The sequence below is a fragment of the Catharus ustulatus genome, chromosome 1 (genome assembly GCF_009819885.2).
Source record: "Catharus ustulatus isolate bCatUst1 chromosome 1, bCatUst1.pri.v2, whole genome shotgun sequence".
Classification (NCBI taxonomy): Eukaryota; Metazoa; Chordata; class Aves; order Passeriformes; family Turdidae; genus Catharus; species Catharus ustulatus.
Window position 1 is genome coordinate 55,292,303 of NC_046221.1, and position 22,559 is coordinate 55,314,861.

The 22,559-nt window shown below is 44.5% G+C and overlaps 1 protein-coding gene across 2 annotated transcripts in view; it reads right to left on the minus strand.

The window, feature by feature from the left end:
• VOPP1 (VOPP1 WW domain binding protein) overlaps positions 1-22,015 on the minus strand; it is a 64,145-nt gene extending 42,130 nt beyond the window's left edge. Inside the window, exon 1 of one of the 2 annotated variants that reach the window (XM_033074895.2) lies at positions 21,874-22,015. In XM_033074895.2, coding sequence (XP_032930786.1) covers positions 21,874-21,924 — 51 coding nt within the window. In that variant the 5' untranslated portion in view covers positions 21,925-22,015. Of the gene's footprint in view, positions 1-21,422; positions 21,817-21,873 lie in introns of those variants that run through there. The other variant, XM_033074887.2, reaches the window with a different exon arrangement.
• Positions 22,016-22,559: the final 544 nt, after the last annotated feature.

Here is a 22,559-nt window from a genome sequence, read left to right on the forward strand (position 1 = left end):
CTCCACCTGGCAACCATGGCCCTGCCGGCTCCCCCCGCGGCTTGCAGCTCTCACTTCCGGGTAGGCAAATTTCTTAACTTTGTCAATCAGATAAGGCGCACTGGACTATAAGGTGCACTTCTGGGTTTGGGGGAAAATTTTAGTCAAAATGGTGCAGCTTATAGTCATGAAATTACTGCAACCACTACATGTGATGGAGCCCTGATTTCCTGGGGATGGCTGAACACCTGCCAGCCCATGGAAGCGGTGAATGTATTCATTTTGCTCTGCTTGTGTGCACAACCTTTGCTTTTATCTCAATCCATGCTTTTTTCTGCTCTCGACCACTCTGATTCCCTTCCTGGGCTGGCAGATGACCAGAGCATCACTGCTGTGCTGGACAGGATGGAATTCCAGTGTGAACTCAGGTCAAAATGACTGAAACCTGTGGATGAGTCCACACCAGAGTAGAACACTCCAGAGCACCTGTGGCTGCAGACAAGCCCATGCCAGAGCAGGTACTGTGGCCGTTTATGTCTGTGCTGTAGCAGGTGTACCTCCGAAGGGATTGTGGCCAATGGGTAAGAGGCCCTGTTGGAACAGGTGCTTCTGTGCCCATGGGTAAGTCTACACCATAACAGGCATACCCCTGAAGAAACTGTGGCTCATAGATAAGACTGCATTTGGACCAAGTACAATCCTAAGGAATTGTGGTCCAGAGATAAATCTAAGCTGTATGAGGGTCAAGTTCATTGCACTACTAAACCCTAAGGTCTGGTCCAAAGGGACAAGGGGTGGAGATTGTAATGGAAATACCTTTAAGTTGCTGTAACCCAGGACAGGAGTTGCATGTTATGGGAATTACTATAGCAGAAACCCCCTGAACCAACAGAGGACAAGCCTTATAAGAAGCACTGCAAGTGCAGCAGGGATCTGACCTGAGCTGGTTGCGGTATCCAGTAATTCCACACAAGTAACTCCACACCATCTCTCCTGTCCTGAGTGCTCCCCATAAGAGGTGGAACCCCTAAGTCATGGACTAAATAAACCCAATATTCATTGACTAAGGGAATGATATCTACACATTATACCAAAGGATGTGGGTGAAGGGTGGTAGGGGTTAATGAGGATGGATTGGATAGTGTGGGACCTGAGCACGATGCAAATGGATGGAATCAGCAGTACAGAACGTGCTGGTTTTAGCTGGGGTAGCGTTCATTTGATCCACAATAGCTACTATGGGGCTACGTTTGGGATTTGGGCAGAAAACACTGTTGATAACACAGGAATATTTCAGTTATTGCTGAGCACTGCTTGCATAGAGCCAAGGCCTTTTCTGTGCCTCACACTGCCTCACCAGGGAGGACACCGAGAGTGCAAAAAGAAGCTGGGATGCGACAGAGCCAGGACAGCTGTCTGCAACTGACCAAAGGCATATTCCACACTATATGGTGCCATGCTCACAATATCAGGTGTGGGAAGAAGGAAGAAGGGGAGATACTCAGAGCAATGGCATTTGTCTTCCCAAGTAACTTTTATGTATTATGGAACCTGGGGATAGTTAAACATTCGCCTGCCCAGGGGAAGCAGTCAATAAATTCCTTGCTTTGCTTTCCTCATTACGCTGACTTTATCTCAACCCAAGGGTTTACTAGCTTTTACCTCTCTGAGTCTCTTCCCCATCCCACCAGGAGAGGGTGAGCAATCAGCTGTGTGGCATTTAGTTGCCAGCTAGGGTTGAATCATGGCATGAAATGCAAAATACTTTTTGTGGCTTTCAGATAAAAACCTCTGGAAGATATTCTCGTTTATAACATTTTCTGACAAACTTAGGTAAGCATCTGGAAAACCATGGTGAATCCGTAATTTCTAGATAATATTGTGAGCGAACTTTGCTTGGAGCTACAATTCATTTGAAGACAAACCTCAGATCAAAGCTACATGGATTTAGATAGAACTTGCTTATTTCTTGTGAAGTTATGTACTCAGGTTCCAGAATCAAGCTGCAGGAGGAAGAGGATAGTCCAGCTCTGGCACATGATGGAGCAGAGTTTAACACTGTGCAATACCAATGCCAGTGGCTCCTTAAGTTACAATGCCAACTGTATCACAGTTCGAACACTGCCTAAGGCTTTGCAGGCCAAGAGGAAAGATGTGATCAAGGCCATTAAACAAAGTGGAAAAAAGAATCCAAGAAGTTGATGTTTCTCAGTAAAAGGAATGAAACAGATACCCTGATCTTTTTACTTTTATAAAACAAGGTTTTATTAAAGGCCTTAGGTTCATTAGCTAAAAAAAGATGCCTCCTAAATAGGAAACAGTATAAACTGAAAAAAGAACCCCCAGCCCATAGTCAGAGTGAGCATTATTTGATGTGAGAACCACACGTTACATGACAAGAAATAATTCTGTCGTACTTGGTCATGACCCTTAGTACTCAGTAAAAGGATATCAGAGATCCCTCTTCCTCACCTCTGTTAATGGTAGGATCTGCTCAATTTAATCTACTGAAACCTGTCTTTTCTATGGCTTTTAACCCATGGCTTTAATCCACAGCTTCCAAGACTAGCTATGAATAGAATTTATAATTTCTTAAACTAAAAGAAGAATATGGGACAAAAATCACAAAGAAATGTGCCTGTGCCTGACAGCAGAGCCAACAGCAGAACCCCACTCTCCTAAGTGACACTGCCTTTAGCCATGAGGCCACACTTTCATACTCCTTCCTACAGAATATAGTAGATCACACTGGATGGAAAAATGTCTTCAAACACATGAACTCATGAATGAGGAAACTGATTATTTCTAACACAAGACAAGCTCTAAAGAAGTAACTTTTTTTTTTCCTAACAACAGTTAAAACTGGGTTCTTCTGCACCAAACAGAAGTCATCCCCATCACCAGGATTCATTATTAACTTTGCCAACAGCCTTATCTGAGGGGCAGAGCTCTGAGGAGGTGGGAAGCTTGGGCTGTGTATCCACCTACAGATGTATTCCCTACAGGTCAGGTTTGAGGTTTATTTGCAAGGCACACATGTAGGCAGCTTGTTTCAAGACTGCCTCATAGCAGAACAGAGAATTCTTGGGGGACACTATAAAATCCAGCACTATTTATGCGCATAAAATTGTGATCACAGGCTCAAGATGCAGGGTTCCCTCCAAGCTTAAATCCACAGTGTGCAACAAGAAACCCAGAGTGCCATTCTACACATTGGTACAAGGAACTGTTGATACACGTTTTTATTTGAAAACTCTTTACCTCTTTTCTTTTGGTGGTTTCACTGCCTAGAACACTTGGATGGTCTCTCTTACCAAAAGAGGTGGCAAGTGTTAAACCAATTCTAATTTACCAGCCCTGCCACCAGCCACAGAAACATAAAATCGGAAAATTGGACTATCCAGGAAAAAAAAAAGTAAATCATTGGTTTATTTAAAAATATTCAGGAAAAAAAACCCAAATAAAGCAAATTAGAGCAGCAGACATAAGACAGACTTAGACAGGAATCTATAAACTCACCACTTAATGTCGCAAACATCCAGCTTCATGGACATTTCATCAGGCCATATAAATAAAATTTGAATTAAGTATCTAAGACAGCCTTAAGACGTTCATTAAAGGGAAAGGACAGCACCAAAACCAGCCTCAGCATAAATTTCCTAATCTAGACCCTACCAAACAGAAAAGAGCTGAGGAAGGTACCATGAACTGGCACAGCAATGTCACGAATACAAACAGCCCTGTAAAAAATCTGGTGCTTGGAAAAGATAGTACCAATACTCTCAGCCCAAATGTTATATGGATCTGTTTTAGAACAGTCTGTAAGGTTGGAAAAGGTATACCAGGCATTGCCCTCTCTACATCCTCCACTGTACCACCTTCCCATCTCCCTAGTTACTGGAGAGGAATGGTGATTACTTGAAATATATCTCTCCAGTATTGCCACTGTCCTTGCCTTGTTGAACAACATTCAAGACATTGCCATGAGACGCTCTCAATACAAAAAGGAGGGAAGACAGATTTTTATGAGCTATTTATTAAATATAAATATTTTATGTAATCATATGAATTAAGTATGCAGCAGCAGGTAAACTCCAGACAGTGCCAGTTTGATATGAAACTTTAAGAGAAATCTGAGAATCCCGCTCATATTAGGGAGCTGGGCATATAACTGTATTTTTCAGATCTTGAAACTGTGCTTCCTGCATTCCTAAAACACAAACAAAACAACAATGTTCCTTTGAGGTTTTTTGCATCTGTTAGGTGTCCAAAAGGACACATCTGCAGAACAGAGATGTATAAGGGGAAGGGTACAGTAGCAATTGAGTCAAGATCCACCCAACACAACTAATGCACTCTGCCAGGATACGGCAAGTCTATTTTCCTATGTCCTACCCAGAAGGATTGGAGCCTCCCTTGCTCTCCTGGAAGTGAATAGAACTTAACTTCAGGCAATTGGAGGAGACAGAACGTCAAACTTTTGTGCTGGCAGTGTTTCTTTTCAACATTATGCATAAATTTATGCATTATATGCATTTGCATGAAATGCATAAATATAGGTGCAAAGACCTATTTTCACCAGCAGCCTATCTCTATCAGGAGATAGTAGCAAAATTTTTGGGACATTGTATAAAAAAGCAGCAAGGACAGAACTATCTTTTTCCAACGCACACAAGCAGATTCCTCAAACTCCTCATGTAAGCACTTCCCAAGACAAGGCCATGCTGTTTTAATGCAAGTAGTCTCACCCTTTTCTGTCTTTCAGAAAGTTCCTGGAAGAAACTCTCTTCCTATGTTTAGTCTCTGAAGGGGTAGAATTGGAATAAATGCTGCAAACACAGGTCTCTCTCTTCAAGGAGCATCTAAACCACTGAGTGATGGTGAAGCTTCCCACCTAGCTTAGCACGTATTTCCTTTACAGGTGGAAAAGAGGGATAATGTGAACAACTGACATAAAACAATTCTAGTATACCCTATCTAGGGTAGAAACTCTTCCAAGGACTCATCCAGAGGACACAAAGGAGACAAAACTGGCCTCCCATACCCTGGGCGACTGCCAAGCTTTTCAGAGAAGTTCCACTCTCATCATGCATTGTAAACTGGACTTTAAATTCCCCAGCTTTTGGAAGTGCTTAAACAAAAACAGCCTTTGATAGTTTGAAACTGTTTTGATGTGCTGTTATTTCTATTTCGACCTAATCTACTCAATGGCATTGACCCAAGTTTGCAAAATATTGATTGTCTTAGGACTGCATATTCAATGAATGATTAAAACCAAAAGAAAAAACCAAAAAGGAAAACAAAGAGCCTCACACAAGCATTAGTTCCAGTGGTATTTCAGAGTGCAGCAGTATGAAGATAACAGTAAGTTAAACAGATTTAGTCAGCTATCCAAAGAGGTGAGATGCAGGTGGACACTTTCATTAATTCATATTCTACACAAATAAACACTGGCATCACTAACAGGCTGAGGTTAATTAGATCATCAGAAAGTCATTAAGTCTAGAATACAATCCAAATACAAGTACAGTTGAGTGGTAAATGTGCAAATGCATAAATCAAAACAACAAGGGCAAGAATCTGGAGGTATCTATTGATCTCAGATTCGCTACTAACAGGACACAGTGTATAAACAATTGTGTTACAATTGTATTAGTTTGATAATTCCCATGGAGAAAGAGTCTGATCCAGAAAATTCTCCTCCAGATCACTCGCTCGCCTGTAGAGATCCATACATTGACAAGATGCCTTGCTTGGAACTTCCAAAAAAATGCCCACGTTTATAACTTCATTAAAAAGAAGGGCTTGCTGTGAAGTGTTTATAGTAAAGTCAAAGTGGTTGCCTTATACTGGAATAGGAAATCAGAAATCAGAAATCTTAAGTTTCTAAATCTGCTACAAACACCCTGCACAACATTTTCAATACTTTCTGCCCACTTACCCATCTGCACAAGGCTATGCATCTGGACTGGATGTGACTGGAACATGCCATGACATATTTAATATTGCTTAAGTACTATGAAATCCTTCTGTGAGAGATGGCAGACAAGCATACTTTTGGCATTATAATCAACTGCAAAATTCTGGTTTCCCATCTAAGTACTGGCAAGGACTTCTGAAGTGTAGCAGCATGAATTGTTCTTTATTTGATTACTTGTGTTTGAATAAAGCATGAAGAAATACCATAAATGTACAAATAGAGTTAATCTAATTTGGAAGATGGATAGTTGGAGAAGCTGTTACCATGATTACAGAATGTATATCAAAGTCTAGGACATTATTAAGAAAGAATTTCTCCTTCAGAACACAAAGCACTAAAAGAGAAAAGAACAGTGGTTTTTTTCAGCAGCTGAAGAGCCAGGTATTAAAGTCAGGCATATGATGTACAGTAATTTCACGATTACAAGCCACACTGAGTATAAGCCGCATCTCCAGGTGTTGGCAACATTTCATTCTTTGTCCATACATAAGCCGCACCAAATTATAAGCCACTCTGTCGTTCGCAGCGAGGACCTGCATGCAACAAAGTTGCCAAATAGTAACAGAATTGCGGGATTGCGGGGTTTACTGGCTTGGCTCGGGCCGTGCGGGCACGGGGCTGCCGACGGGGCCAGGTGGGCCAGCTCGGTGTTGCCGCTCGGTGGGGCCGCTCGGGGCCAGCCGCTGCTGCCACTGGGCTCGCTCGCCCCGGCCCGGCGCTGCCCCATGGTGGCAGGAGGGGACGGAGCCCACTGGCACCCATGGCAGCCACGGCAGGAGAGGAAGGAGCACCCCCGCTCCCACGGCGGTAGGCAGGAGCGGAGCCTGCCTGCTCCTGCAGCGGTGGCGGCAGGCAGGGATGGAGCCCCCCGCCCACCCCCCGGGCCGTGGGGATGGCAACATGGAACCCCCACCTCTCCCTCTGGCCACGAGGATGGCAGCGCGGAGCCCCCCACCTCCCTCCCCCAACGCGGTGCTGGAGGCTGCCTCCACCTGCTGTGCAACACAGTAACCAATCTGTAACAATCGCACAATGCCGGGTTTTACTGGCAGGTGCTCGGCTCGGCACCCTGGCTGGCACTTCTGGGGTTGGAAATTTCAGAAAATTTTTCACATATTAGCCACTCCTGAGTGTAAGCCGCGTTTCCGGGGTGGGAGCAAAATTTAGTCAAAATGATGCGGCTTATAATCATGAAATTACTGTCGTTTTGCCCCCTCCAGTCCGTGCTCTAGGAACAAGTATCCGAGTGTGAACGCGTCTGTCCCTGCAAGTGCAGGCAGAGTGGGCAGGCAGGAGCTGTACCCAGCCCACCAGAAGGATGCCAGCCCTGCCAGCTGTCACCATCATACCCGTGCCACAGGCACAAAGGTGGCACATCCCTGCCATCAAATGGCTGCAAAAACACCTGTCAGGCTGAGGGACAGTCAGGTCCAGATATATCTGGCAAGCCTGCACAGACATGAGATCAATCCCCTTGAAGGAGTCATTTGTTCCTGCAGATGGCTTCAGAGTCAGACCTCAATCTTTCCTCAAGACCTGGGTGTTTATAACCCTTACACGGGAGGCGGTCACCTTCAGGGAGATGCCCAGGGAGTCACCAGCAGGAGTAATGTAACACTTGCAAATACTGACATTGAGATTACAAGTGCCATCCCTACCACAGTGAAAAAGGCTGCCAAGCTTTCTCTAGGCAGTATCAGGAAACCCATTACTAATTGTCCCTTCATAACCTTGCTTCACATCATGTCTAAATGTTCTTGCTTGAAGGCAAGGCTTTTTACAAAGGGTTCCTGCTTTCAAACCTCTAGCTTTTTTTTAAAGCTTGCTGCAGGAACATTTCGAAAGAGAACTTCCTAAAGTTATTGATTTGGCTCCATCAGGCACTTCCAGACAGCGGGATATTTGCAGACACTGCTCATTTATTTCCTCCGTTGGACTTGCTTTTGGAAATCTTTTTAACTGAATCTATTTAACTGTACTTGAGTTTCATAAGAAATTTAGTATCTTTGCAGTCTATTTTCTACAAAGGGAACAGATGACCAATTAGGATTGAAGTTCAAACTCCAAGACATGGAGCCCATTCTGTCCTTCCTACCAGTGAGAGTTCTGCCATCACATCCAATACAACTGGTACGCTCCAGATGAACCCCAGAGCTTCTGTCACTGACTAGCAAGCCACATGGCCAAAGCTTGCATCTGGAGGTTTCAGAACAAGGAATGTAACATTACTACTAAAGTCAATCAGATTATACATTCTGCACGTGACACTGGCAAGGCAGACAAAAGTAAAGCAAAATCTTGTATGGTGTCTCTGCAACAAATGTAAAAATTGCCTTCATACCTTTTAATACCATACTTACACACCTTGAATTGTCTTATCCACATGAAACTAAGAATTAATGTTTTTCTTTGATCCTAGGCAGGAGTTTACATACACACCTTTCATTAAAATTGATACAAATGAGACACCATTTCAGTTTCACTGGTTTTAAAAAGTTAACACAGTAAACGAATTTTGGCTTTCTTCTCTTTTCACTACTTCTCACTTGCCTATCAGTCCAGATAGGATTATTCTTAATGTAGTTGTACAGATGCAAACTAAACAGTTTTCACATTGCAGAAGCTCTCATAACAGCTCTAACACATCCTTACATGCTTTTGCACAAAAACTCTCAACTTTAGTCACATCTTTTTCCAGATGTGTAATTTGAAACTGAAAAATTAAGTCCATTAAGCATCTGACAATTTACGTGGCATCAAAATAATTTCATATAATCCATGGCCTGTGCCTGCCCTCGTCCTCTATAATTCACAGGGTGCTGCACATGCAGTCTCCTCTGCCTATTCACCATCTACATTATGCAACAACCATATGTTTATTACAAACATTCCCCTAACATTTCTTTTGCCCTGACAGCAACAACAGCATATTCCAGGGTTGATACCCTACTAATAGCAGAAGACATAAGTAACATAAGTAACAAGGAGAAGGAGTCCGTACACAAAGCGGCCAACTGCAACAAGGAATCGCCCATTCCACAAAGGGAATTCTTGGGAGAAGCTGCAAGCTGAACTCTCAAATCTCTAGTCTAACATACAAAAATGAGAAAAAAAACATGCATGGGAACATATTCAGGTAAAAGGGACAGGATGGAAATCTGTATTACTTTCAAGGGAAAAAGATTTGTTTTTTTTAAATCTGCATCTAACGCCTAACTGCAATACATGGGAAATAGATTTATAAGGCACTTTTAAGGGCAGATGGTACAGCCTTTCCTTCTGCAAGTAGGAAAAAGTAAAGAAATTATGGGAGAGGCAAAACCCACATGGGAACCCACATGTTGTGCCAGGGCTGAATCATAGATGGAACCGAAGAAAGCCTAGAAAAGAAATGAGAGGAAAGTAAAGAGAAAAAAACCCCACATTTTAAAAAATAACAGGGACACAGCAGCCAGGGAAGTGGAAACTATTGCAAATCATGAAATCAATAACGCAGAAAAGAGAGAAGAAAACCATCCTAAGCCAAGAAGGGTGGAACAACAGTCCAGAGAAAGGCTGTGGAGGAGGAGGAGGAAACCAGGTCAGAGTCGTAGGTGAAGAGAAGATTATGTGGCAGCTTGAAGATAAGGTTAAACAGCTTGAGCTTTAGGCAGCAAGAGATGAGGAGCTGAAAAAGCAATTCAAGGTAGAGAAGACATAGCTGTAGCAATGAGAAAAGGTGGCAAACTGTACCTTCAGGACAGTGAATGGGAAGGCAAATAAAACCAAAACAAAATAAAAAATTAAAAATGACCCCAAACTCACAACAAAAAGCCAGCAGCCACCCAGACTCCAGAAGCTGATCTAAAAACTGCAGGAACATTTTTAGAGCCAGGACCAATGTTCCCCAGTGAACTACTGGCACTCAGAGAGTTTCTTTTGCTTGCTTCCTCCCCTGCCACACCTTTATCCAGTTTCATGCCTTCTCCCAAGCTATCCCCAGCTCACCCCTGCACAACGTTCTCAGCACTAAGAGACTATAAGGAAGAGCACCCATCTCCTCCCTTGACTTCAGTTAGCATCAGAGTCCTCACTGTTTTTCGCAGCATCTGATGGTTTTTTTTCTCTTCCCTTCTGCAAGAGAGGAAAAAACCTATGAACAGAGATGCAAGTAAGAGTGGAGCTGAAGCACACATGGTCTTCTCAGTTGTCTCAAAGCAGGCAATGAGCTTTCTTGCTCCTCACCAGGTTTCTGGAAATTGTCCAGCATCTCCCAGACGCTTCTTGGAGTGAGGTAGGGGGAAGCGGTACTGGCAATTTCAGCATGAAAAGCAGACAATTCTGGTAAGGAGAGAAAGTAAAAATGTCCCAAATTCATGGAGAAGCAACATGCGTTCCCTCCTCCATCATCTGCTCTGCCTATGCATTGCACATCCTCATAAGGATGCCACAGGCAGGTGGCATAGGCTTATCAAGAGCAGATGGATACCTTCACTGCACCTGTGGAACAGGTCACACCACAGTGTGGGGCAGGGGGAACAGTAGCTGATGTGTCTCGCCACGGCAGCACAGGGGCAGCGGAGCTGTGAAGTCTCTGCAAACACGCACACACAGCAGGCACAAGTATTTCACCCTATGCCACTGCCCAGTACCCACTTTTTCCAGCGCTTCATCACTGTGGATGGCTATCACAGAAATAAATGCATATTCACAAGCTATTCTTAGCGTTCACCAGAGAGGAGATTACCAAATTACCCAGTTACATAATCTCTTTTATATAATCACTACGATGCTTTCCTCCTTATGCAACATGGACAATGACCCTGGCCAGCTGAAGTAGTTGCTTCCCCAAGGAGAGCTACATTGGCAGCTGTGTGTATGGACGTCCTGCACAGTGTAGGTGCACAGAGGAGTGACAGCAAGAGCTGCTTCAAAGCAACCAAACTTTTCAGTCTGTGTGCCTTCAGCCCAGGAAGACACCACCACCCCTGCCCACAGGGCTCCAGAAGCTGCGCAGAGCAAAGGCTACCTGCACCTCAGGCTGGTTGAGACAGCAAAACCAAAGGCACCCAGCACCCTCCAGGTAGCCTGTCCCAGCACTCACTGGAAGCAAGTGGAATGTCTCCATTGACTTTTAATGGCCTTTGGACAGAGCCCAGGATTAGGGATTTAATAAAAATAGGAAGTCAAGATTACTACAGAATTAAAACAAGCTTAGTCCAAATCTCCCTGGCATTGTGTCACAGCTGTGACCATGGTTTTTGTCCACAGGGAAAACCAGGTGAAGCTGCAACTTAAATGTGTTCCCACAGATTGCCTTGTGACAGGCATACATGCACACAGAGCTGGCAGTGTGGGTCAGCATAGCCATGCTAGGAGGTTTCACCAGCCAGGTTTTGGGCATATTCCAATGTGTCTCCTACAACATTTTCACTGGATCCCATCCATGCCTTCTAGGAACACCACAGATACCTATCCAGATGACTGTCACATACAGGGTATAGTGAGAGCCAACTTGCTAATATTCACCCTGAGTAGTAAGGAGTCAGCCTTAGAAGTATTACCCAACACACATGAAAAAACAAATCTAAGACCTGGATTTCATAAAACAGATGTTCTAAGATCTACAGATCACCTGCAGATCCTGAAACACTTTTCTGTCACAATGCTTCAAGTTAGGACTAAGTTCAGCTGGTTGCATGGTGCTGGCACTATGCAAAAGCCCCAAACTGCCTTAGGTTTTCCTCAGCATTATGCAACTTCTAGTACCTAGCTATTATTAGGCACTTATGCCTCCCCTGCTCCCTAGCTTCCCTAGAAATACAGGTCATCCTAAGAAATATGCAGGCAAACCCAGCCTTAGTGTAGCATCATAACATACTTTATGCAGGGATGCATGCACACAAGTTTAGGAACAGAGACCACTATCATTTCAGATACAGAATTAAAAATGAAACCAGTGTTATCTTACACTATCTCAAACTACAGGATGACCCAGTTCTGAAGAGTTTTAACCCAATCCCATACGCTATTAGCATTTCTGTATCACTGCCAGGAGATGTGAATTGCTTTAGCCAAGAAGCAGTTCAGAGCAGAACTGGGGTTCCTGACACAAAACCCCACTGCATACAGTGGGGCCCACCATGACAGCGCTGCTTGATAGTTCAGGATCAGCAGGCATCCTCTGCACCATGGCTGCTCCAAACATTGAAAATCATGGTTACCATTACTGATATGTGTTTGGGATAGGCAAGATAGCACTCAAGATAGAAGCATCTTATGTCAGCCTGAAAAAGGAAAGCAGACTGTGAAAAAGTAGATTCAACATTTCTTACCCACCCATACTCCCCACCTTTTTTTTTTTAGGCTAAACAATTGCCTGACCATTTGAAAGCAACATATTCAGAGATCATGTGTCCTCTCTTTTGGACTGAGATTCTGTCAAACTTAATGGCACTTGAACAAATGAAGGTGAACTTTTACACCCATTACCCTTTCTGTAACACATTAAATCCCTGGCTCCAATTGCAGCAGGGAAATAAGGCCCTTAGCTGGGAACTCACACAGCAAGAGAGCCAGCAGTGAATTCCTGGATCTCACTTACACCAGTATTGAGAGACTTATCCATAGTGATGAGCAATGTATTTTTCCTCCCTGAGGAACAGAAATGAAAGAAAACACTTGCTTGACTCATCCTTGCCTGGTTTTTGCATTAAAAGCTGAAGCACTCACAGTCACCCAACAACCAGACTGAGAAGTGCCTGCTTACACATTTACAGGTATCATGAGGAAAGCAGCAAAGAATTCACTAAGTTAACAGGTTTTCTATCCACTTTAGTGAAGAGATTTAACAAAACTGGGAGAAACAAAACACTGAGCAACACCTGAGCAATTCCCCAGATACCCTTACAATGTCTGTTGTCATATCACCATGTCTAAACAGAGTTGCACAGTTGGATATCAATCTCCTGTACTGACACTAAAGGGACTGTGCCAAAACCAGCAAGGTATAAACACTGGTCTCTTCTGATCAGACAAGGAGTGTTTTCTGTCCAGAAAGGGAGAAATACAGACTCCAACCAGGACACATAGAAGACTTTTGTTGGTCTGCCTACAGTCATCAGACATGCATGCAGAAAGACACAACTGTGCCAGCCAAAAAAAGCCCAAGTTTGCAGCAACTCAAAAGAAGCCCATCTTTGCTACTACAGTCATTGATTTTATTTTTCTGTGCTAGTATATGTTCCCTGACAGAGTTCCAAATTTATTGACAATCAAAACCTCTCGATCACCCGCACACCACCTGCTTTTAACCCCATAGCAGCACAAGCCTGTCACTGTAACTACACTGCTGGCAAAATCAAGCTAAGTAGAGTAGGTCTACAAAGGCATCATGCTCCCTTGGGTGTTAGTGCCACTGACTGAGGCCTAAAAAGAGGAACATGCACAACAAAACGCTCCTCTCACATCAAGTATAACACGTGCTACCCATCGTCTTCAGTCTGCTGTCAGTGAGACCCCTGCCACCTTCCCACATGTTCACATTCCTCTCATGCTAATTTCATTTCAGGGTTCTCCACTTCTTCATACTCCCAGGGAAGATCCAAACAGACTGGAATGCATGTAAATAGAAAGGCATAAGGAAACATTAAATGCAATTACCTTAGAAGGACAAATCTTTAGAGGTATTGGCTGCATTCCTGGAGTCCACAGCCCTCACATTTTATTCCAGCAGCACAAGACCTGGGAAGGAAGGATCCATCCCCAAAACGATTTCCAGCTCTTTAGCTGCCTGATGCCTATCAGTGTCAGAGGTGGAAGATCAAGCCAGCTGGTAGAGTATCTTTCCTACTCCAGCTGGAAACAGTGAGCTGCTTACATGTGCAGCCAGAACTGGAGTCCAGGTACAATCCCATCACCCTGCTTCATCACCCTTCACAAACAGACACTTTCCACCGCCTCTGAACTTTGAAACTAAGGCCCAGATCACTTCACAGTCACTTTCAATGAAAGGCCAAGGTTTTAGGGGTTCTTTTTAGACATCCAAATAAGAGAGGTGGAGTGAAGGGTGCAGCAGAAGAGTGCTGTGTTTTGTAGTTACCTTGGCTGGACTCAAGAACAACAGTCTCTCCCATGCTGCAAGTGATGCTGGACCTTCCCCAGAAGTACAGTCTCCATCCATGACCCTCTCCTGCCCCACAGACGGGAAAGAGGGGGGGAAAGGCATTAGCTCCTGGTAGAGTACTTCTGCTCTGAGAGACACTTTGCAGGTGATTTGGGAAAATGATAAGACTAACTTCTCCAGAACAGTATCTAATGACATCTTTCAGGCAAAGGAAAAAAAAACCAAACAACCAGGCTTGCTAGTTTGCCCTTCTAGGAAAGCACAGAAAAGGTGTCCATGATGGCCTTCCACTCCTGTACAAATGCAGCACCATCTAGGGACACAGTTTAGTGGTGGATGTGGCTGTGTTAAGTTTGCCATTGGACTCAATGACCTTAAAGGTCTTTTCCAACCCAAATGATTTTATAATTCCCATTAAGAGATAGTTGACGAATTGAAACAAGAAGTGTGCTACCAAAATTAGCAGTCCTCCTCCAAGCCATACATTCTCTGTCCTCCCTTGCAGCAAGTTTCATCGTGCTATATACCACAGCAAAAACCTCTGCTGAACCAATGGAAAACTATTCCCTCTCACTTTTTTCCCCAGACTCTTTTTTGTGGCTTAGTCATTCACACCATCAGTGAGTTGATATGATCCTTTCCTGGTCCCAGAGTCACTAGAGCTGTGGGAGCTGGCAAAACCAGGGATTAGAGATCAACCTTGCCAGTAACAGCCCACACCTTCATTGCACGAGATACAGATAAGATACCACTTCTTGCTAGTTCCTTTCCTTTAAAAAATCTACCAGACTGAAAGCTGAGTCATTGAGAAAGAAGGAGAGGTTTTTAGTTGAACTATTTAAAACACAGGTGTAGCTAACACCTATTTAACACAAAGTTGAAGACACACTTCTGAAGAAAGATGTTTTTAACTCAGCAGTGACAACTCTTCTATATAATATGTGAGAAACCTGTCAAGATATATTGTTCTCAAAAAGGAAAAAAAGAAAAAAGCATCCCACAAACCTAGATTCTCCTCTCATGCCCTTCTGAAACACCAGGCATGGCATTTCATCCCATATATTACTATTCTGATATCAGGAAAGCGATAATATCCACTATTTAAGACCTCAGGTTCCCCTTGTCTTGAAACTGTTATTTAATGCCCAAGATCCCAGGCTGTGTGCCCAGACTTCAGAAAGACCTAAGATTCAAAAACACTATTCAAGCAAGCAAAAAAAACTTCTAGAAAGGTTTTGCCTCTTGCTAGTCTGAAGAGAGCTTATATTTGCCATAACAAACTCTAACAGAATTTCAACAAAACCTTCAGCAAAACAAACTCAGCTGCATTGCTGAGGATACAAAGCAATAGTGTTGTCAAAAATTAGACACAAAAAATAAAACATGCTAGCTTCATGTAATATTTTTTCATATGGATTTTACTTTATATCACAACAAATTTGAGGTAAATTCGTAGTCATCTTGCGCCAGCAAGAGATCTTTTTAAATATTTTAAATATTTTTAAATTTTAAATTCTGTAGCATAAGCTTAAGCATTAATCTGGTTTTGCCTGTAAACTCAGCCTACACTGATGACCAGAGCAAGTCTCTATATGGGCATACTCGCTGCAGTTTTTCTAAGCCTCTTCTTAGTGGAGAAAACCAAAATGAATTTGTATTAAACCAAAGAGTTTCAACTGACCCCTTGTTTAAACTGATTTTAGCTAAACCTATTTTAAAAGAGCATTTGAACTCTAAAGGCTTGCTTTGGCCAAGTTTTAACCTTCCAGCCACCTGCATTAGCTGAATGGAAAGTACCAACAGGAAAAAGAGTCAGACAACTTCCCTTTTATAGAGAAAGCATAACGGAAAGTGCTAAATATTTTTGACTGCCATAAGAAAATACAAACAGATTTTAAAGATGCTTGTTCTAATTAAATAAAAAAATTAAAAAAAAAAAAACAACCAAAAAACCCCACAACCAAGCCCAAAAAACCCCATTTGCACCTCCTCATAGGGGATGCAAATGGCAGTCGGCCACCCATTCCCTACCCACAATCAACACGAATCTGTCTCCTCACCAGGAGCAAAGTGAGAAGAGTGAGTGAGCTCAGTCCTCCTGTCTGGAAATCACAGCCCATCTCACTGCTGTCAAGAGGCAGGGAAGGCTTGCCAGCACAAGTTGGATCTCCAAACTACAAAGTGTAAGAAAGCTCTTTCCCGCCTTCACTCAGCAATGCAATAGATGCCTTGCAACCAGCTGCAGGAGGGTGAGGAAAAAAACCACCAGAAATTGTTTAAACTGCTAAATCCATTATGTAACCAAAACTAAAAATCAGGAGAGGATTAGTGGACACATCTACACTAAGAACTCTGTAGTAGAATTTTTGGGATAGATTTTTCCCCCTTATTCCCCCCAACCTCACGGAAAGAACAAGTTAAGCCAACAATAGGGCAGCATCTGTATTCCAAAGAGGGACATCACAAAGACAACAACACTGGTGTGCATGCACATTTGCACATTCAAGGGTACATACACTCTTACAGTACTTTACATAAAGGAAAATCTGACAACTAATGGATAAAAAAAATACCAGAAATTGTGGGGGATGGAGTGGTCCCCAGAATCCTCACAAATTCTTGAACTCCACCTGTGCCTATCATGATTAAAATAAGTACAGTAATTTCACAATTATAAGCTGCACCATTTTGACTAAAATTTTGGTCTGAACCCCGAAGTGCGGCTTATAATCAGGTGCGGCTTATATATGGAAAAGAATGAAAAGTTGCTGTTTTAGTTTGGAGGACAGGTGTCTGCTGAGAAAGGCAGGAGCTTCTCTTTGAAATGGAGAATGTAAACCCCCTCCCTCCAAATTATTATAATTTTGAAATCAAGGGGCTTTCAGGCAAAGATATGGGAATTAGGAATAAGTTCTTTTCTAGGGAAATTAAAATAGAAATACAGTACTACAAAGAAACAAACTCCAAACCCTGACAAAGTCAGAGTACAACCTGACACCCTGACAGGCAGGGTGTTGGTAGCAGTGCGATTAAATGGTGGCTGCAGTCCTCTTGCAGTGACAGATGTGATTCAGTTGAAGCAGTGCTCCTGTAGAAGGTGCTGTTTCCCTCTGGAGGTCCAGTGGTGATGTGGAGAAATCCAGTTTTCCTCTGGAGTCCAGTGGAGAAAGGGGCTACCTTAGTGTCCCAAAACCTCTGTTTTTGTTTTGTTGAGAAATGCTGGGCTCTTCCCCCTGGCTAGAGCAACTTCCAGTGGGATGAAGTGATTTTGTCAGTCACACAGTGGGACTCAGTGGGCCATTAGCAGGAAATGACTCGCTGGAAGAAGGATGGGTTGTGAAAAGATAAAGAACAATGCCCTGCCTGGTTTCAATGGATGGTCCATTAGCAGAATATCTGCCGTTGAGATAAGGATCACTGCCCCCACCCTCAACAGATGGTGATAGAATAGATACCTTTTATCACACTCTGTATTGTAACTTGCGGCTTATAATCAGGTGTGGCTTATATATGGACAAAGAAAGAAAAGTTGCCAACACCCAGAAGTGCGGCGTATAATCGTGAAATTACTGTAGGTTTTTTCTTTAAGACTGGTGGATTTCCTCATCTTAACACTCTTGTTCCTACAAGGATTAAAAAAAAATAAACAAAACCCACAAACAATCAATGAAAAAAATAAACAAACCTCTTCAGAAAGGGCAGAAATTTTTTGTTTCCCTGTTTTGATAAAATCTCTCCTGTTGAAGTCCACTTACAAAAATAATACCAAAAAGCTGAACACAGCAATTAACCAACTGAGGAGCACCGGCCAACTTTGCTTTTACTTAAACAAATCTTGTATGACAGACTGTCGAGAGTATTTCAATTTTCTTTCAAGATAACACATTTTGCCGTTCCTATGACATGTCCATTTTCTTGTTCTTTTTTAAAAAGGCACTTGACCCTCGTGCAGTATCTTTCATTGGAAAAATTAACAAGAGAACTATACTGATCACTATTTTCAACCATCCAATTATCAGTGTTTCTATCAGCATCCACATTATAATTCACACTATAATGAGAAATTCAGTGTGCAGAAATATTAATTCTAGTCCTTCCAGAAGTGAGGGTCTCAATTTTTTATAGCCACATGGAAACCTATGTAGAGAGATTCTCACAAACACCTCACACCACATACAGCGACTACTCCAGACCTCACTCAACTAAGAAGCTTAACCAAAAAATATCAGAGTTTTAAGGCATCTAAAATTACTTACAGTTACAGTAAAATTACTTACAGTTTTGAAAGTTGGGGCTACCCAGCAAGCTTCTCTGCAGCAGTGACAATAAAACACTTTTATTACCACTGCAGCATAGACAGGGTCCTCTAACAGCTCTGTTCAGCTTCCCCATCCTTGAGCTGAGCTTCAGCTACTGAGCTCTCTTCCATCCAGCCCTTCCATAGCTTGTGAGTGAGAAAGCACGCACTCAGTCTGAGAAGCCCCACAGAGACACTGGTGCTGTCATTCAGGCCTGAAAATAAGCTTGCTTCATCGGGGGGGGGTGGAGGGATTGCCTCAGCTTTAGTTTTTCCCCATTCCAAAGACACTACTATTCATTGAAGTCACATTTAAGCTCAGACAACCAAAGCCCTTGGGATCATTGATAAAACAGAAAATCTTGATATATATATATGCCCCAAACAGTCATCACTTCAAGGACCTCTTCAAATCTTTCCATAAGAGCCAACTGAGACAAAATACAATCCTGTTGACAGAACCACAAGCCAAGCTAGCAAGCAAGACTATTGGTTATTTGTGAGTGCAGAAATCACATCCCCCAGTACTGTGGGTATACCAGACATCCAGGCTCCTGGTGAAAAAGGGCATTACAAGCAACTGCAGTTAATCACACTCTGCCATCTTCCAAATTAATTTGTAAAAGACAGATAAAACTTTAACAGTCTTCATTTCTTCCTGCAAGAACCAAAATTACCTGTCAAATTGTCTGCCTCATTTTACCTTACTTGTTAAACTGTTCAACTGCAATTAAGTTGTGAGCAAAACACATGGCATCTTTGGCTTTTTTCCCCTAATAACAAGGTCTTCTCAGAGCAGAGCTTTCTGGGTCCTGGGGCTGGAGATTTTTCTTCCACCGTGGTCTTTGTGGTTGCAGTGAAAAAACCCTTGTCACACAAGAAAACTCAAAATTAATTCCCCTCTCCCACTGTCACAGTGCTCTGTGTGTTTCTACAATTAGTGCATCACAAGCTGGTCTAGAACAAGGACTGGCATTTTAGCATCAAGAACCAGCAATTTCTTATGTGTAAATCCTGCTTCAATGGTGATGCCTTTAGTCACCATCATGAAACCAACAACCAGCACATGGAAGCTCCTTCCCTTCCCCTGCCCCTCAGCCCCTCTTCTGCATCTTCTGCCTTTATATCAGGAGCAGCAAACCATGACTTCCTCACGGGAGACTGCCACAGACAGCTACTGACCAGGCTTCAGCCTGAAACCGCAAGCACACACACTCCCCACACCCAAACTCACACCCACCATGAATTTGATGTATACTTCATCGCGAAGGAGCTCGTTCCTTTCACCAACAGAACCAGAAATAATGGCTTTGCAATATGAACATTTTACAACAAGTATTTTGGGTAATCTAACCAAGGAAAACTTGGTTAGAATCAGTAAACTACTGCATAGTGCTCTGATGGACTAAATGGGTTCCTCCCCACAGTACCTGGGTAAGCCAGAGCCCTTTGCAAAATGATCAATGAAACCTATATTTCTTAGCTCATGCTCTGTTCAATAATAAATAAGATCACATTGAAGATGCAAACAGATTTAAAAGAATTGCAGCAATGTTATTTCAGATAATATCCAGTACAGAACTTTGTGCAGAAGACAGTGGAAGTTTCATGTACCAAAAACCTTAAAAACAATCAGATGTCTCCGATTAAGTTATTTAAACCCCCAGCATTCTGGTTTTGGGCATGTAGAATACAGCCTAATTTACATATCACCTCATTTTAATAGGCAACCTAAGAATTTACAAGAAAGAAAAATAAATCCACAAAAACAGATGGTAAAACTAACATTCTAGATTAAAAGGGGGGTGGGGGGGGGACCCACAATTCAAACCGATACAAAAGCTTAAATAACAGCAACACTGGATAGATCCAATGAGGATTTATGTAAATTACTTTTTTCAGGCACGAATGATCATTTTCAGCAGAATGCACATTAAGAAAGCAGAGACATCTAATCAAAGAGATCCTGGAGGGGTGAAACCTTTCACAGTCTCAGTTGAACACAATCCCTCAGGGAAATGCTGGTGTTTGTTTCATTTAATCGACATTTTGCTATTCCTGCTTTCTGAAGAGCTGCTGTGGAGTCAAGAGCAATTGAGGGCCAGGATCAGGGCCAGGTTTACAGCCAACATAAGCAGATGCAAATCAATTAACTTGTAAAGAGTTGCACTTATTTACATTAAGCGATGATTTTGATCTGAGTGTTTTAATAGGATGATGCTGGATGGTAGAGTGGGCAACACACCACAAATCATTCATCTACGTAGGTGGCATAAACATGTAGTAAACACCATTTTCATTAATTATATCCATTACCAAAAGCAGTAATTACACAGCCAGCACTTGGTTTCCATGTATGGATTTGGTGGCATGAAGTTTTTAAAAAAAAATTAATCCATTTTCTGTCTAAACAGCTCCATCACAGAGGCAACACAGCTCTTCCACGTCCCTGACACTTTCAGCTACATTGCCTCTGGGCTTTATCAACGTAGGGATGTGCCTAAGACAAGCCCACGGGTGTTTCCGAAGTCACCCGGCACGCTGCCACCGCACGTGTCCCGGTGACTCCAGCACGCCGGCAAACCTGGCACTGGGAGCCGCACATGGCAGCGCGCCCGCACGGGTCTGTCCCAGCGGCGCTACTGCTGCCCCAAGGCTACACCACAGACCAAGGGACAGCTCGCCCCAAAAAACACCTACCGACCCGCCCGCTGGGAAAATGAGCTGCTTTCCCAACCCCCCGATCCAGTCTCATCCCACCCCACGGCAGGGAGGTTGAAACTAGACGATCTTTAAGGCGCCTTCCAATCCCCAACTATTCTATGATTCTAGAACTGCGTGGCACAAATTCCCCCCTCCAATTAATGAAAGCTCCTAATTCACTGTTTATTTTGTTGTCCTAAGTGGGAAAGCTGCGCCATCCAGGCTTTCCAAGAAGTTTAACCACGCTGCTCGGTGCCGCCACGGCTCCTCGTGAGCTGATGGTGCCGCACGCCTCTGCTTACCTCGCAATGGACACTTTGCCCACGAAAGGCGACTTAAAATGAAAACACGAGACGCACCTTCCGTTTAACCCGTACTGACAGGGGCGGGCTTTGTGTCCCCTGGACAGTCTGCCAGTCTGCTGGGAATAGGCAGCTTCCAGAAGCTTGCGCCCCTGCGTACAGGTCCCGCGTTACTCTGCTCCATAACACCGCGAATAATCTTCCTCTGCTCCAGCAGCAGGACCCCGGACAGGGCGAATGCTCGTGACATCGCAGCCGCGCCGGGTCTCGCCCAGCCCGGCCCCGAAGCTCCCCCGCACTCCTGACCGCGCACTGCCTGTGGAGCCAAGCCCGCTCTGGCACAGGCATTAACCCCAAAATAAACCACCTCCCGCGCACGCCGCCCGGCTGGGTGCGGGCTGCAGCTCCGCTCCTCCAGCCGCGCAGCTCCAGGTCGTGACCGATGGCGGACCCCGCGGGGTGAACCCGGGCTGTCGCAGGGCACCGCTCCCACCACGGCCCACCTCACCTCCCACAGCAGCGAGAGCAGCAGCGCGACCCCAGCGTGGAAGCGCTTCATCTCTCCTCCTCCTCCTTTTCCTCCTCCTCCTCCTCCTCCTCCTCCTCCCGCGGCGGTGGCAGGCTCGCCCCTCCGCCTCAGGCGCGCACGGGCGCTGCCAGCCGCGCCATCCTCGACGGCGGGCGAGCTCCGGGCGGCAGCCGCACGGCGAGCTCACACCCAGCCCGGGGAGGCGGCGGCGAGTAGCCCGCACCGGGGGCAGAGGGACGAGGCGGGGTAGAGCGGCGGCGGGGCGGGGAGGGAGGCGGGGAAGCCTTGCAGCAGGGCGGGGATGGGCTGACCCGGCGATCCCCTGAGCGCCAGCGCCCGCGGCCGGAGCCGAGCGAAGCAGGGCTGGGGCGAAGCAGAGGACACCGGGTGCCGCGGCGGCCGGCACAAAGAGGCCGGGCACCGCCGCCGCCGAGGGCAGGAGAGGAGCGGCCCGGCCCCGCCCCGCGCCGCTGCTCGACCGGGAGGGGGCGGTGGCGGCGGGCAAGAGTCCTCGCGTTTGTCCCCTCATCGCCCCCTGCCCCCGCACCTGCCCCCGGCCCGAGAGGACAGTGACGGGCTCCACCTTGGAGCACGTGGGCCTCGGGTCGCCCCTTCCCCTGAAGAGTGATCTGGAGTGAATCCAGAGAAGGCCACAAAGATTCCCA